The following is a 14086-nucleotide window of genomic DNA, read 5'->3' as shown; positions in this document are numbered from 1 at the left end:
CTAGCATTGGACTTGCAACTGAAAGGTTCAAAGATCGAATCCCCGAGCTAACAAGGTGAACATCTGTCGTTCTGCTCAGTTAACTCACTGTTCCTAGGCCGTCATTGAAAATAAGAAATTGTTCTTAACTGACTTGCCTAGTTAAATAAATAATATATATATCTACATACCGGTCAAAAGGTTGGACACCTACTCATTCTGGGGTTTTTCTTTATGTTCTACTATGAAATAACACATATCGAAACATGTAGCAACCAAAAAAGTGTTAAGCAAATCAAAATATATTCTATATTTAAAATTATTAAAAATAGCCACCCTTTGCCTTAATGACAGCTTTACACTTTTGGCATTTTCTCAGCCAGCTTCACGAGGTAGTCACTCGAAATGCATTTCAGTTAACAAGTGTGCCTTGATAAAAGTTAATTTGTTTAATTTCTTTCCTTCTTAATGTATTTGAGCCGATCAGTTGTGTTGTGACAAAGACCAAGTCCATATTATGGCAAGAACAGCTCAAATAAGCAACGAGAAATGACAGTCCAACATTATTTTAAAACATGAAGGTCAGTCAATCTGGACAATTCAAGCGCTATGATGAAACTGGCTCTCATGAGGACCGCCACAGGAAAGGAAGACCCCTCTGCTGCAGAGGATAAGTTCATTAGAGTTAACTGCACTTCAGATTGCAGCCCAAATAAATGCTTCACAGAGTTCAAGTAACAGACACATCTCAATTTCAACTGTTCAGAGGAGACTGCGTGAATCAGGCCTTTATGGTCGAATTGCTGCAAAGAAACCCCCACTAAAGAACACCAATAATAAGAAGAGACTTGCTTGGGCCAAGAAACGCGAGCAATGGACATTAGACTGGAGGAAATCTGTCCTTTGGTCTGATGAGTCCAAATTTGAGATTTTTGGTTCCAACCGCCATGTCTTTGTGAAACACAGAGTAGGTGAACGGATGATCTCCGCATGTGTGGTTCCCACCATGAAACATGGAGGAGGTGTGATGATGCTTTGCTGGTGACACTGTCAGTGATTTATTTAGAATTCAATGCACACATGACCAGCACGGCTACCAAAGCATTCTGCAGCGATACACCATCCCATCTGGTTTGCGCTTAGTGAGACTATCATTTGTTTTTCATCAGGACAATGACCCAACACATCTCCAGGCTATGTAAGGGCTATTTGACCAAGAAGGAGAGTGATGGAGTGCTGCATCAGATGACCTGACCTCCACAATCACCTGACCTCAACCCAATTTAGATGGTTTGGGATGAGTTGGACCACAGAGTGAAGGAAAAGCAACCAACAAGTGTTCAGCATATGTGGGAACTCCTTCAAGACTGTTGGAAAAACATTCCAGGTGAAGCTGGTTGAGAGAATGCCAAGAGTGTGTAAAGCTGTCATCAAGGGTGGCTACTTTGAAGATACTAAAATCTAAAATGTATTTTGACTTTTTTTGGTTACTACATGATTCCATAGGTGTTATTTCATAGTTTTGATGTCTTCACTATTATTTTACAATGTAACTTGCAAATGAAGTGCTGGGTGGATTATTCATAATTTCAATATCTTTATTTTCATTTAATAAACAGTAAAACATTTTTTTGTTTTTTAAATCTCAGCTCTGATTGAAAGGAATTTCACATCATTTCTGTTTTTAAACCCATTCACGACAAGCGGTTCTTGAACACGTCCATAAAATGTCAACGTCCCAGCCCTGTTTCCATGGTAACAAAACTTTGGGCACAGTCTGTTGGGCACAGTCGGACGTTTGTCTTGTCACTCGTTGCAAGCTAGCTCTAAACCCATACTCTCGGTTTTCTTCGCGCTCTTTGCCAGTGTCCAGATTTGCAACCGCTGTATAGCAGGAGATGTAAGTAATGTTTTGCAACGATTCCTGAACATCACACCGCCTTGCTAGTTACCCACACTTACATCCATGTGCTTAAACGAACACCTATACTGTTACTGTTAGCTTGCTTTGAACTAGCTAATGCTAGCTGGCAACGCCTTATTGCTAAGCTAATGGTAGCTAACTGACTAGCCACTTGGCCAGCAGTGTTGGCAAGGATGACAAATGTGTTGCGTTCTTTTTCCATCAGAAAGACCACATTCGACATGGACACTGACACAGATCACCGACAAAACAACGATGGCAAGTAACTTACAGAGGGTCTTCAAATGTGCAAAGTTGACCCACATTTATTTTTACAAATTAACTGTTACCGTTATACTAACGTTAGCTGTGAAGGCCCAGTACGATTTGGCTAGTTAGCTATCTACATCTCAAATGCTAAACGAGCATCTCTAAAAATGTACCAGGTGAATGTGTTAGTTGAAGTACCTAGCGAGCTTGAAGCGAGGCATAAGATTGTGTTTGTGTTTTTAGACGTTAACAATGGTGATGATTGTTCAACAAAAGCTGCCCCGACCTCCCAGATTCCTGGGCTGTCTGAAGATGCTAACAATGGTCCTGAGGAGAGGAGTAAAGGGCGCCGTACGGGAGTTAATGAGTCCGATTCTGCTTATACTAAACTGGCTAAACAAGGAGGACAGAGGGGTAAAAACGATATTCTGTTTTAAAAAGGGAAATATCACACATTATCTATCCTTTCATCTGTGGAAATAAAGTCAGATAACGTTATATCTATCTGTGGAAATAGAAAATGACACACCCATCCAGATAATTGGAAGGATTGCCACACGAGACTACTGACGGTAGCTAGCGAGCTAACTCGCAAATAGCTAGAATACAAAATGGATAGCCAAGTTCTTCTCATCATTTACAGGTTTATTGTGGCATGAGGAGACCAACTTGGACACCAAACCTAACTCTGCATCTTACAAGGCTCCTAACTGGTTTTCTGGTTCTCCAAAAGCTAAAGAGGAAGCAAGGTAAAGGCAAATTAAAATGAGAGTAATGACAGTGTGGAATAAATAAAAAAATGTCTTTGTGTTAGCTAGTAATTTTATGGCTACTTGGCTAGGCCAAGTTGAATTGTTTGCATTAATCATGCAAATTGCATATTTGTTTGTGGTTGTATGGCATGTACCCTATTGTAAAACAGGGGTGTGTTCAGTGTATTAAACGCTTTGCTACGTTGCGTGATGGTTTGTACCTAATAACACGTTTCCCTCAAACAGTGCACTTTCCTTCAACAGCCTTTGTATGTTTGCTCCCTTTTGGTGGTTGTGGCGAAGTGTGGTCAGATCAATATGGGTGCGGTCACCATTTGAAAACTCATGCAGCACACTGTAGTGTATACACGATCACCCTCTGGGCCACCATTATCATCACAACATTCTTCAACTGGTCGTTCAGAACAGCACCGTCTCCGTCCGTCTCCGTTGTATCAAACATTGCACACCGTTGAGTCCTGCTGAACACAGCCCTGTTATACCAGATAAGTCTACTAGTAAAATGGGTTATTTGTCCATTTTTCTTTCTTCCAGCCCAACTGAGAGTTTCCAAAACTACATGTCAACTAATGCTCCTTTTGGGAGTGATAATAAGTCAACTTGGGAAAGGGACTTTGATGACAAAGAGAAGGTGAAGGGAGAAATCCTTGCAATTTCCTAAAACAACTGTAACAATATTACACCCTCCCTATTGTGCCACTATAAATTGAGTTTATAGTTTATTCTTAGGTGTTTGAAGTACAGTATGCAGACAGACCTGTTTAGATCTAGATTTACTGATCTATTTCGGACATTGACTTTTTTTGTCAGCATTATATCACCTGCCTAGTATCGTGAAAAGCCTAATGTTTTTGGTGCAGTAAAATAGTATTAGCTAACAAGGAATAGAGTTCTCAGACTAAACACCTACCGTATCCTGAGAACTTATAACCAACCACTTAACCACCATCTTTGGCTATGTCCACCATTGTTGGTGAAATGTATTTGGTTAGCATCAAATTGTCACTGACGTTTAACATATTTAAATGATTCTAGATTTATAAGATTCCTCTCTTGCAGTTGCATGGATCGAGTAGAAAGTGACCTAGTATGTCCAATAGAGGCTGAAGTTGCAAACTGAAATAGTGTTTCATCTCTTGTTCAATACATCTTTCATCTCTGTTCATTCCTGACGTGATTCCAGATGATAAATTACTATTCAAGACACTTTGTTTTTATTTTCAGATATCTCCCAACAGCCAAATGGAGAACTTGTCCATAGCATCAGGAAAGAACGAAGAGGCAGCAGGCAATTTCAAGAAAACGTGAGTACGCCCTTTGAAATATTTGCACCAGATATCCACAAGATGGCAATGTTCTATTTTTCATGCACAGCAGAGTTGTGCCTCTCCAGACAGCTTGGGCAACTTGACAATATGTAACTTTATTATAGGCTCAAACTCGGTCATATACATTCAAATAATCAATGTCAAATAGAAAGAGATTTCAAACACATTACTTCAGTATGTAATTCCTATTGATTGTTAATGATAGGGGATTATTTATACTGTGAGAATACAATGAATGACATACAGTGCCTTCGGAAAGTATTCAGACCCCTTGACTTTTTCCACATTTTGTTACGTTACAGCCTTATTCTAACATTTTATTAAATAGTTATTTTCCTCAATCTACACACAATACCCCATAATGACAAGGCAAAAACAGGTTTTTAGAAATTTTTGCAAATGTATTAAAAATACTAACTGAAAAATCACATTTACATAGGTATTCAGACCCTTTACTCGGAACTTTGTTTTAAGTACCTTTGGCAGCGATACCTGCCTTGAGTCTTCTCGGGTATGACGCTACAAACTTGGCACACCTGTATTTGGGGAGTTTATTCTCTGCAGATCCTCTCAAGCTCTGTCAGGTTGGATGGGGAGTGTTGCTGCACAGCTATTTTCAGGTCTCTCCAGAGATGTTTGAGCGGGTTCAGGTCCGGGCTCTGACTGGGCCACTCAAGGGCATTGAGACTTGTCCCGAAGCCACTCCTGCGTTGTCTTGGCTGTGTGCCTAGGTTCAAGGTCTTGTTGGAATGTGAACCTTCGCCCCCAGTTGGTGGTCCTGAGTGCTCTGGAGCAGGTTTTCATCAAGGATCTCTGTACTTTCCTCTGTTCATCTTTGCCTCGATCCTGACTAGTCTCCCAGTCATCGTAGGGATGGTGCCAGGTTTCCTCCAGACGTGAGGCTTGGCTTTCAGGCCAAAGAGTTCAATCTTGGTTTCATCAATCCAGATAATCTTGTCTCTCATGGTCTGAGTGTCTTTAGGTGCCTTTTGGCAAACTTCAAGCAGGCTGTCATGTGCCTTTTTTACTGAGGAGTGGCTTCCGCCTGCTCACTCTACCATAAAGGCCTGATTGGTAGAGTGCTGCAGAGATTGTCCTTCTGGAAGGTTCTCCCATCTCCACAGATAAATTCTGGAGATCTGTCAGAGTGACCATCGTGTTCTTGGTCACCTCCCTGACCCAAGATCCTTCTCCCCCGATTGCTCAGTTTGGCCAGTCGGCCTGCTCTAGGAAGAGTTTTGGCGGTTCCAAATTTCTTCCATTTTAAGAATGATGGAGGCCACTGTGTTCTTGGGGACCTTCAATGCTGCAGAAATTCTTTGGTACCCTTCCCCAGATCTGTGCCTCGACACAATCCTGTCTCTGAGGTCTGCAGACAATTCCTTTGCCCTCATGGATTGGTTTTTGCTCTGACGTGCTCTGTCAACTGTGGAACCTTATATAGACAGTTGTGTGCCTTTCCAAATAATGTCCAATCAATTGAATTTACCATAGGTGGACTACAAGTTGTAGAAACATCAAGGATGATCAATGGAAACAGGATGCACCTGAGCTTAATTTTGAGTCTCATAGCAAAGGGTCTGAATACTTATGTAAATAAGGTATTTATGTTTTTTATTTGTAGTAAATGTGAAAAAATGTCAACCTGTTCTCGCTTTGTCAATATAGGGTATTTTGTGTAGATTGAGGATTTTTGTATTTATTTAATCCATTTTAGAATAAGGCTGTAACGTAACAAAATGTTACAGTCAAGGGGTCTGAATATTTTCTGAATGCACTGTATAATATTATAAATATTAAACAGAATTACTATTACAGTCATTTTGCCAAAATGACAACTTTTTTTTTTACTGTCTTTTGGATATGACTTCAGGACCCCTCCCACTTGAATTGCAGTGCCACTATTGCACAGGGTTTCTGTTTGGCAACAAATGCATTTGATCAGTTTCCTAAGAACAAATTCTTGGAAAACTTGATATAAAACATTTTCTTTTCAATATCATGTGTGTTTGGGGTTATTGTCAAGTTTGTCTCCTGGCAGAGGCAACCAGATTTTGGGGCAAAATGTCCTGGTACTGGGTAAAGTTCATAATGACGTTGACCTTAACAATTGCCGCAGGACTAGTGGAAGCAAAATAGCCCCATAAGATCCACCACCGTATTTTGCAGAAGGTAAGGGAGTCTTTTCTGCTCATGCGTTCTCATACAGGTGCTCCGATAACTCTCTGAACGCGGAACGAGGGAGACCTCGGTTTTGAAAGTGTATTGAAAGTCTTAGTTCTTGGATCCTGCGATGCAGTTGGCATCAGTTTCTGGGACTGCTAGTCTCTGTCCAGTGATCCTGCCGACCAAGGACTGGTCTAACAAGCTATTTGGTGTAGCAGTTAGCCTAGCTGCTAGCTTGATTTTCTTGAGGGCTTGAATGCAGCTCGCAATGCGGTTAGCCATTGTGGCTGGGGCCATGGATTGTCCCGTGTTTGTGGCTGTCTAGATCCCTGCTGTTTGTTTTCAATCTTCCATGTGACCTGCCCTGTCTGGAACTGTGAGGAGTAACAGCGTATCCTACATTTCTAGCTACCATGACAAAGACCAAAGCCAGTGGGAGTACCGTTAAGGACAGTGGTGTCTCTCTATCACACGTGAATGAAAGCGTTCTACAAGCAGTTGTTACAACAACAAGAATATAGCTTGTGTTTTGTCCAAATGTTGGTGGGTTCAACTAATAAAAGAATGGGCGACCTGACCAGAGAGGTCCAGGACCTGAAGAACAGTTTGCAGTTCTCCCAGGGTCAGCTCGATGAGTTGAAACAGGAGAACGGCAAGATGACAGCAATCAGTAAGTCATTGAGAGAGGACATCAGTTCTGTGTGTGAATCCATGATAACAATGACGGATAAATCTCGAGGGACAATCAAGGCGGAACAACATGGTTGTGGTTGGAAGAGTCTGAGGACCAAGTGAGGGAAATGATCTCTGAGAAATTCAAGATGGACCCCAGGAAGATTGAGGTGGGGCGCGCCCATATGACTGGAAAACCAACCACCGGCCCAGATGACAGGCCCAGGCTGATAGTGGTCAAGTTCCTGAGGTTCTGTTCTGGATAGAGCCAATAACTTGGGAGGACCAAACATCTTCCTCAACGAGGACTATCCTGAAGCTGTGTGCCAGAAAAGGAAAGAACTTATCCCAGCCATGAAAGCTGCCAGAGCGTGTGGGGACATTTATTACATCCGCTATGACAGGCTCATTGTCCACCCTCCCTCCCAGAAGCCTGGAAGGGATGCTTGAGCCAAGCCTATGGGTTTGTAGCTTCAACCCCGCAACACACACACACCAATTGATTAATGGACTGCCTAATGTATATATGTTTTTATCTTGCTTTGTTTGCTCTTTTCAGTATTATGTTTTATCTCTGATAAGCTACCCAGGAGCTGAAAATAGCCCATATTTATAGATGTAGCCTTAGAAATAAGGTTCATGAAATCAACTTGCTAACATCCGATAACATTCATATATTAGCCATTTCTGAGACTCACTTAGGTAAGTAATTTGATGATACAGCATTAGCAATACAAGGATATATAGAAGAGATAGAAATGCTTATGGGAGAGGTGTCGCTGTATATATTCAGACCATATCCCTGTAATGCTTAGAGAAGATCTTATGTCAAGTGTTATTGAAGTGTTGTGGTTGCAGGTGCACATCTAAAGCCTTTTCTTGTGGGGTGTTGCTATAGGCCACCAAGTGCTAACAGTCAGTATCTAAATAATATGTGTGAAATGCTTGATAGTGTATGTGATTTTTAAACAGAGAGGTCTACTTTCTTGGGGACCTGAATATTGCCTGGTTTTCATCAAGCTGTCAGCTCAAGAGGAAGCTTTTCACTATAACCAGTGCCTGTAATCTGGTTCAGGTTATTAACCTAACAGGGTGTTTACAAACACAACAGGAACAAGATCATCCACATTTCTACTAATACTGTAGAACTTTGGATGCAGTGATCACAACATAGTGGATACATCCAGGAAAGCCAAAGTTCCAAAAGCTGGGCCTAAAATAGTGTATAAGAGATCATACAAAAGATTTTGCTGTGACTCTTATGTGGATGTTCAAAATATTTTTTTGGTCTGATGTGAACAAGACAGTTAACCCACTGTTCCTAGGCCGTCATTGTAAATAAGAATTTGTTCTTAACTCACTTGCCTAGTTAAATAAAGGTAAAATGTGATTAATAAGGAGCATCCAGACGCTGCACTTGATGAATTTATGAAATTGCTTCTTCCAATTATTGATACACATGCACCTGTTAAGAAACTGACTGTTAGAACTGTTAAGGCTCCATGGATTGATGAGGAATTGAAAAACTGTATGGTTGAAGAGATGGGAGGGGTGGCTAATAAGTTGACTGCACATCTGACTTACTGCAAATTGAGAAATTATGTGACTGAACTCAACATAAAGAAGAAACTGTATTATGAAGCCAAGATGAATGATGTAAAAAAAACTTTGGAGTACATGAAATGAAATTATGGGCAGAAAGACATTCACCTCAATCTTTCATCGAATTAGATGGCTTATTCATCACAACCATTTGAGCCATTGTATTCATGCATAAAATAACATAATGAAAGAAAAGCATTGCAGGTTTGAATTTTGTAAAGTTAGTGTGGGAGAGGTGGAAAAATTGTTATCGATCAATAATGACACCTCTTGGCATTCACAACTTAGAAGGAAAGCTAATGGGGATGGTAGCTGACTCTACAGCCACTCCTATTCGTCATCTTTAATCTGAGCCTAGAGGAAAGTCTTTGCCTGGAGGGAAGCCAAAGTAATTCCGCTACCCAAGAGTGGTAAAGCGGCCTTTACTGGTTCTAACAGCAGACCTATAAGCTTGCTGCCAGCTCTTGGCAAACTATTGGATTTTTTGTTGTTGACCAAATACAATGGTATTTCTCTGTAAACAAATTCACAACAGACTTTCAACATGCCTATAAAGAAGGGCATCAACATGTACTGCACTGACACAAATGACTGATGATTGGTTGAAAAATTGATAAGAAGATTGTGGGAGCTGTACTGTTAGATTTCAGTACAGCCTTTGATATTATTGACAATAACCTGTTATGGCTTTTCAATCTCTGCCATATCGTGGATTCAGAGCTATCCATCTAATAGAACTCAAAGGGTTTTCTTTAATGGAAGCTTCTCTAATGGAAAATGTGGTGTACCGCAGGGCAGCTCTCTAGGCCCTCTACTCTTTTCACAAATGACCTGGCATTAAACAAAGCATTTGTGTCCATGTATGCTGATGATTCAACCATACGCATCAGCAACCATAGCTTATGAAGTCACTGAAACCCTTAACAAAGAGTTGCAGTCTGTTTTGGAATGGGTGGCCAGTAATAAACTGGTCCTGAACATCTTTAAAACTAAGAGCATTGTATTTGGTACAAATCATTCCCTAAGTTCTAGACCTCAGCTGGATCTGGTAATGAATGGTGTGGCTGTTGAATAAGTTGAGGAGACTAAATTACTTTGGCATAACCTTAGATTGTAAACTGTCATGGTCAAAACATATATAGATTCAATGGGTGTAAAGATGGGGAGAGGTCTGTCGGTAGTAGATGCTCTGTTTTTTTGACACCACACTCCAAAAAGCAAGTTCTGCAGGCTCTAGTTTTGTCCTATCTTGATTATTGTCCAGTCGAGTGCTGTAAGGAAGGACCTAGTTAAGCTGGCCCAGAACAGAGCGGCACGTTTTTCTCTTCATTGTAAACAGAGGGCTGATATAAATACTATGCATGTCAGTCTCTCTTGGCTAAGAGTTGAGGAGAGACTGACTGCATCACTTCTTCTTTTTATAAGAAACAACTAATGTGTTGGAAATCCCAAATTGTTTGCATAGTCAACTTACACATACACTTACCCCACTAGACAGTCCTCAAATCCAAAACAATTATTGCATGGAGTTTCATGCAATCTCAAATTGCTCAAATAAACAGCTAACCTGTTGTTGTTTTTTAAACAGATAAAGCAACACCTCATGCCACAATGCCTCTCCCCTATTTGACCTAGATAGTTTGTGTGTAGGTATTGATACGCCTCTCCTTTAAAATATATTTTATGTAGTTCTGTTCTTGTCTATTAATGTTCTGTATTATGTCATGTATGTCAAGGAAGAGTATCTGCTGCTTTTTCAACGGCTAATGGGGATACTAATACAATACCAATTTCGACGCCAAACCCACTACTGGTGTGCATGGCCAGAGCTCTATTTTCATGTCATCTGACCATAGCATCAGTTCCAATCCATTATTAATGCCGTTTAACAAACTCTAGGCATTTACATTTGCTGGATGACATGAAAATAGAGCTCTTTGGCCACGCACACCAATGGTGGGGTTGGTATCGAAATGAGAATGAATGAGCAGAAAATAACCCCATACCTACTCTAAATTATGGTGGTGGATCTTTGGCCTTATGTGGCTATTTATATTACTTGTTAAACCAAATCTATTTCGCTGAATTATTGGGCCTTATTAGTATCAAATAATGTAATTTTGAATTTACTTGAATTATTTTATACAGTCATCTTTGCTGATCTTTTTCAAGGGTGTCAATACTTTAGGACCCCGCTGTACAGTGTGCGTACAGATTATTGTTTTATGAGAACAAATTGTGGAGAATTTCAGTAACAGCTAGGTGTGTGTGGGAAAGGGAGCCACACAGAGGAGATGCATGTCTCTTCATTGGCTAGTCTAAGCCCCCCCCCTTCTGTAAAATTAGATGTTTTGTATTGTATTCATTCATGGAAGCAAATGGGTGAAGAGAAATGTGTATGTTATGTGGTAAATGTGAAAGTAGACTGTAATGTGAAAAGTTGGTTCATTTTTACCAAGCACAACCGTTTTTATGAGTGTTAATTAAAGCTACACTCCTGGTGTATTTGTGTTTCAGCCCAGCAGCCCCGCTACCAATTGATGGGGCTGAAGAAAAGTAACTATTTTAACATTTACAGACCACTTTTGGATGCAATTCAATGATATCATCAATATAGTTTTTACCATTTCTGAAGCTATACATTGTTAACGAAGTCACTTGTTTAAAAACAATGGAGTAAACATTAGATGTTGCGTTATGAATGGTTAAGACTGTTTTTCTCACAAGCTCATGAGGCAAGTTATGTTATTCAAGAATCAGTAGGTATAAGCCTCATATCATTAATTTTGGTGACCTAAATCGGATACAAATATCCCAGACTGCACCATTTTAAATCTGTAAGCTTCTGGAGTGACAATGTGCTGACAATATTCACTGTGGTAGTCTTGGACCTGGCTTCCGTAGTTCTCATACAATATTGCACTACCCAAAACTTCTCCCCCACACTTTTTAAAGAATGGATAATGCCCATGTGATGTGGCTAATGCATAGAGTTAAATGACTCCTCTTTGTATCTGCCCCATTATGGCATCTGTGACGGCACGGGTAGTGCCATTAAGGCTATTTTGAAGTAGTCAATTTTCTTCTTCTTTTGTGTTTGAAAAAATACAATGATAATATTGGTGATTTACCACCAAGAGTGCTGGTGTCCCGAACCAAATCTTGTGTCATTGATTTATTGTGGCCACTAAGATGTTGATGATATAGCTTAAAGAAATTTACTAACCATAGTTAACCCATTTTGAAGAAGTAGACAATGCTCTGATTTATTGGTTGATCGCACCCACCCATACGAATCCCCATCCAGTTGACTGCTTAAAAATGGTGGAAGGCCTCAATGGCAATGTCCATGCAAAAACAAGTTTATATCCATGATGAGTCCTCTAACTCAATGGGCCAATGCCTACGTGCCTGGCTGCAATGCTGCTCAGAGAGTACAAATGTCCTCACTAGTCGTTCCGCTCAGTTAGCTTTATGAACCAATACATCAACAAACTGATCGCTAACTTCAAATAGTATTACTCCACAATTCAAGTCATTGTGCAAATGTTTATTTTTTACATTTGGCACCTGTCAGTGACCTGTGACGACTTGTCACACATTATTTATTTAACTAGGCAAGTCCGTTAAGAACATTCTTATTTACAATGACGGCCTACATGAACCAGAGATCTCTCTTCTAAGCATAACATCAGAGATAGCAAATAGTCACAGCTACACAGTCAGTCCATTCTTACAACCATAATGAATAACAGAACATGTTAAAATTGGAAAATATTGTTGACCAATTGTCAGGGTATAAAAACATTTATTTAATTATTAGCTCGACTGTGTCTCAGAGGTAAGTGTTTTCAGTCCAAATTCAATGGTTGCTGTTGATTTACTCCCCTTCACCGTATCAATATTACCATCAGCTGACTGATTCTCACACCGTTTTATGATTGTTTTATGGTTGTGAGCCCTCGGCTAGATCTAAATGCTCAATGATTTTCATGTTTTGTTTCCGCATTTTGTTTAGACCACACCCCCCCCCCCCCCCGCTGTGATTAAAATGCTTGCCTTTTGGTCTTGCAGATCTCAGAATTTGACCCCTGTCAACATGGGTACGCTCTTGAGCTTCGGCTATTTAGAGGACAAGAAAGGGGCACCCAATACGCATTCATCAAGTAAGTAGCTGTTAGTGACTGTGGTTTGATGTTCCAACTTCAAGATCATTTGAATTCAATTGTCAATTTTGTCTCATTGCTCAGAAGCACATTGACTAACTAATGAAATATTGAAGTCATGAAGTCGTGTATTGATTTTTAGGAGCCAATAAATAATGTACAGATCTACAGAATTGATACATGGGACACCAAAGTAGAGTTGCAAAATTACAATGCAGGAACCATTCAGACATGATGATATGCCTGTCGACATCAGTCGGGAACATTTTAATCCTGACTTGTATTATTAATGCATTGTTGTCAGTGATCATGTGATGGGACGGCAATTCAAAATGTGTGGGGAAACACACACACACACACACAAATTAACCTGTGTGTATCTCTGCAGATTCCAATGAGTAGAAAGGAGCAAAGGCAGTTGAGGACGACTGACTCCTCAATGTTCACCTCCACAACGTTCCTTCACCAGGGTTTGCCTGTTCAAAACCGCATATACTATAGGTCAATTAAAGCAGTTAATTTTGGTTAGAGTTATAGCACTCTTGTTATTCCACCTACGTGTGTGCTTGTTCCAAGAAGTATGCACAATTGAAAAATTAGATTGTACGTTAGTTTGCGCTCACAGACCTGTTCTGTGCCTGACGTTGTTGCTAATGAACTGCATTTGCACTGTAACACTAACTTAATGTACTAGCCTGAGCTATGCTCTTGTTCGTCTGTTGTAGTAGTTTTTTTTGTTTTGGAATGATGGTTTGCTTTTAAAAGGTGTCTGTGGCTTAGAAGGGCTCGTCTAAAAATGCCTGCTGTTTTGAAGTGTCTTTTTTGTGCCTCAGTGTGGTTGCTATAAAGATTTCTGTTTAAAAATAAATGTGTTGTGCATAGAAACTGTGGACGTGTTGTCATTCTCTTTATGTGCTCAATGAAGCACTCGTCGCCATTTTGAAATGGCATCTAGACATGTATTTGTTGAGACCTGTGGTCTCTACGAATTTATCCTCTTTACCACCGTCATTATAGTAGAAGTTGTTCTACGGATGTAATTGACACAGGATACAAAGTGAATATGAAATATAATCCACCCCGTAACGCTTAAATGAATGACTAGGATATGAGGCATATCAGAAAAAAAGTTGTTCAAATAATGTCAATGTATTTAATTGATACACACACGTAGTCAAATATTTGTACACACTCAATTGCTTTCGAACCTGAATGTCATGAGATGCC

General features: G+C 40.1%; 1 protein-coding gene across 2 annotated transcripts; it reads left to right on the top strand.

Annotated features, from left to right (window-relative positions):
• Nucleotides 1-1739: 1739 nt before the first annotated feature.
• On the top strand, nt 1740-13744 carry LOC129816335 (uncharacterized protein C7orf57-like). Of its 2 annotated transcripts, XM_055870703.1 has the most exons (9): nt 1741-1879; nt 2109-2161; nt 2396-2566; nt 2796-2901; nt 3460-3556; nt 4150-4229; nt 11211-11249; nt 12768-12859; nt 13248-13744. In XM_055870703.1, the coding sequence occupies exons 2-9, from the start codon at nt 2125-2127 to the stop codon at nt 13259-13261; spliced, it is 636 nt and encodes a 211-aa protein (XP_055726678.1). In that variant the 5' UTR covers nt 1741-1879; nt 2109-2124; the 3' UTR covers nt 13262-13744. The 2 variants fall into 2 exon arrangements, with proteins under 2 accessions (XP_055726679.1, XP_055726678.1); XM_055870704.1 differs by lacking the exon at nt 11211-11249 and having other exon boundaries at nt 1740-1879.
• The last annotated feature ends 342 nt before the right edge of the window (nt 13745-14086 follow it).

The sequence above is a fragment of the Salvelinus fontinalis genome, chromosome 19 (genome assembly GCF_029448725.1).
Source record: "Salvelinus fontinalis isolate EN_2023a chromosome 19, ASM2944872v1, whole genome shotgun sequence".
NCBI lineage: Eukaryota > Metazoa > Chordata > Actinopteri > Salmoniformes > Salmonidae > Salvelinus > Salvelinus fontinalis.
Note: the sequence above shows the minus strand (reverse complement) of the source record. Positions and strands in the feature narration are given on the sequence as shown.

Bases quoted from the DNA above. Each gene is read 5' to 3' on its own strand.
- LOC129816335 (XM_055870703.1), top strand. From the start codon at position 2,125: ATGGACACTGACACAGATCACCGACAAAACAACGATG. The intron at 2,902-3,459 runs GTAAAGGCAAAT...TCTTTCTTCCAG, and splicing joins AAAGCTAAAGAGGAAGCAAG to CCCAACTGAGAGTTTCCAAA. The intron at 3,557-4,149 runs GTGAAGGGAGAA...TTTTATTTTCAG, and splicing joins ACTTTGATGACAAAGAGAAG to ATATCTCCCAACAGCCAAAT.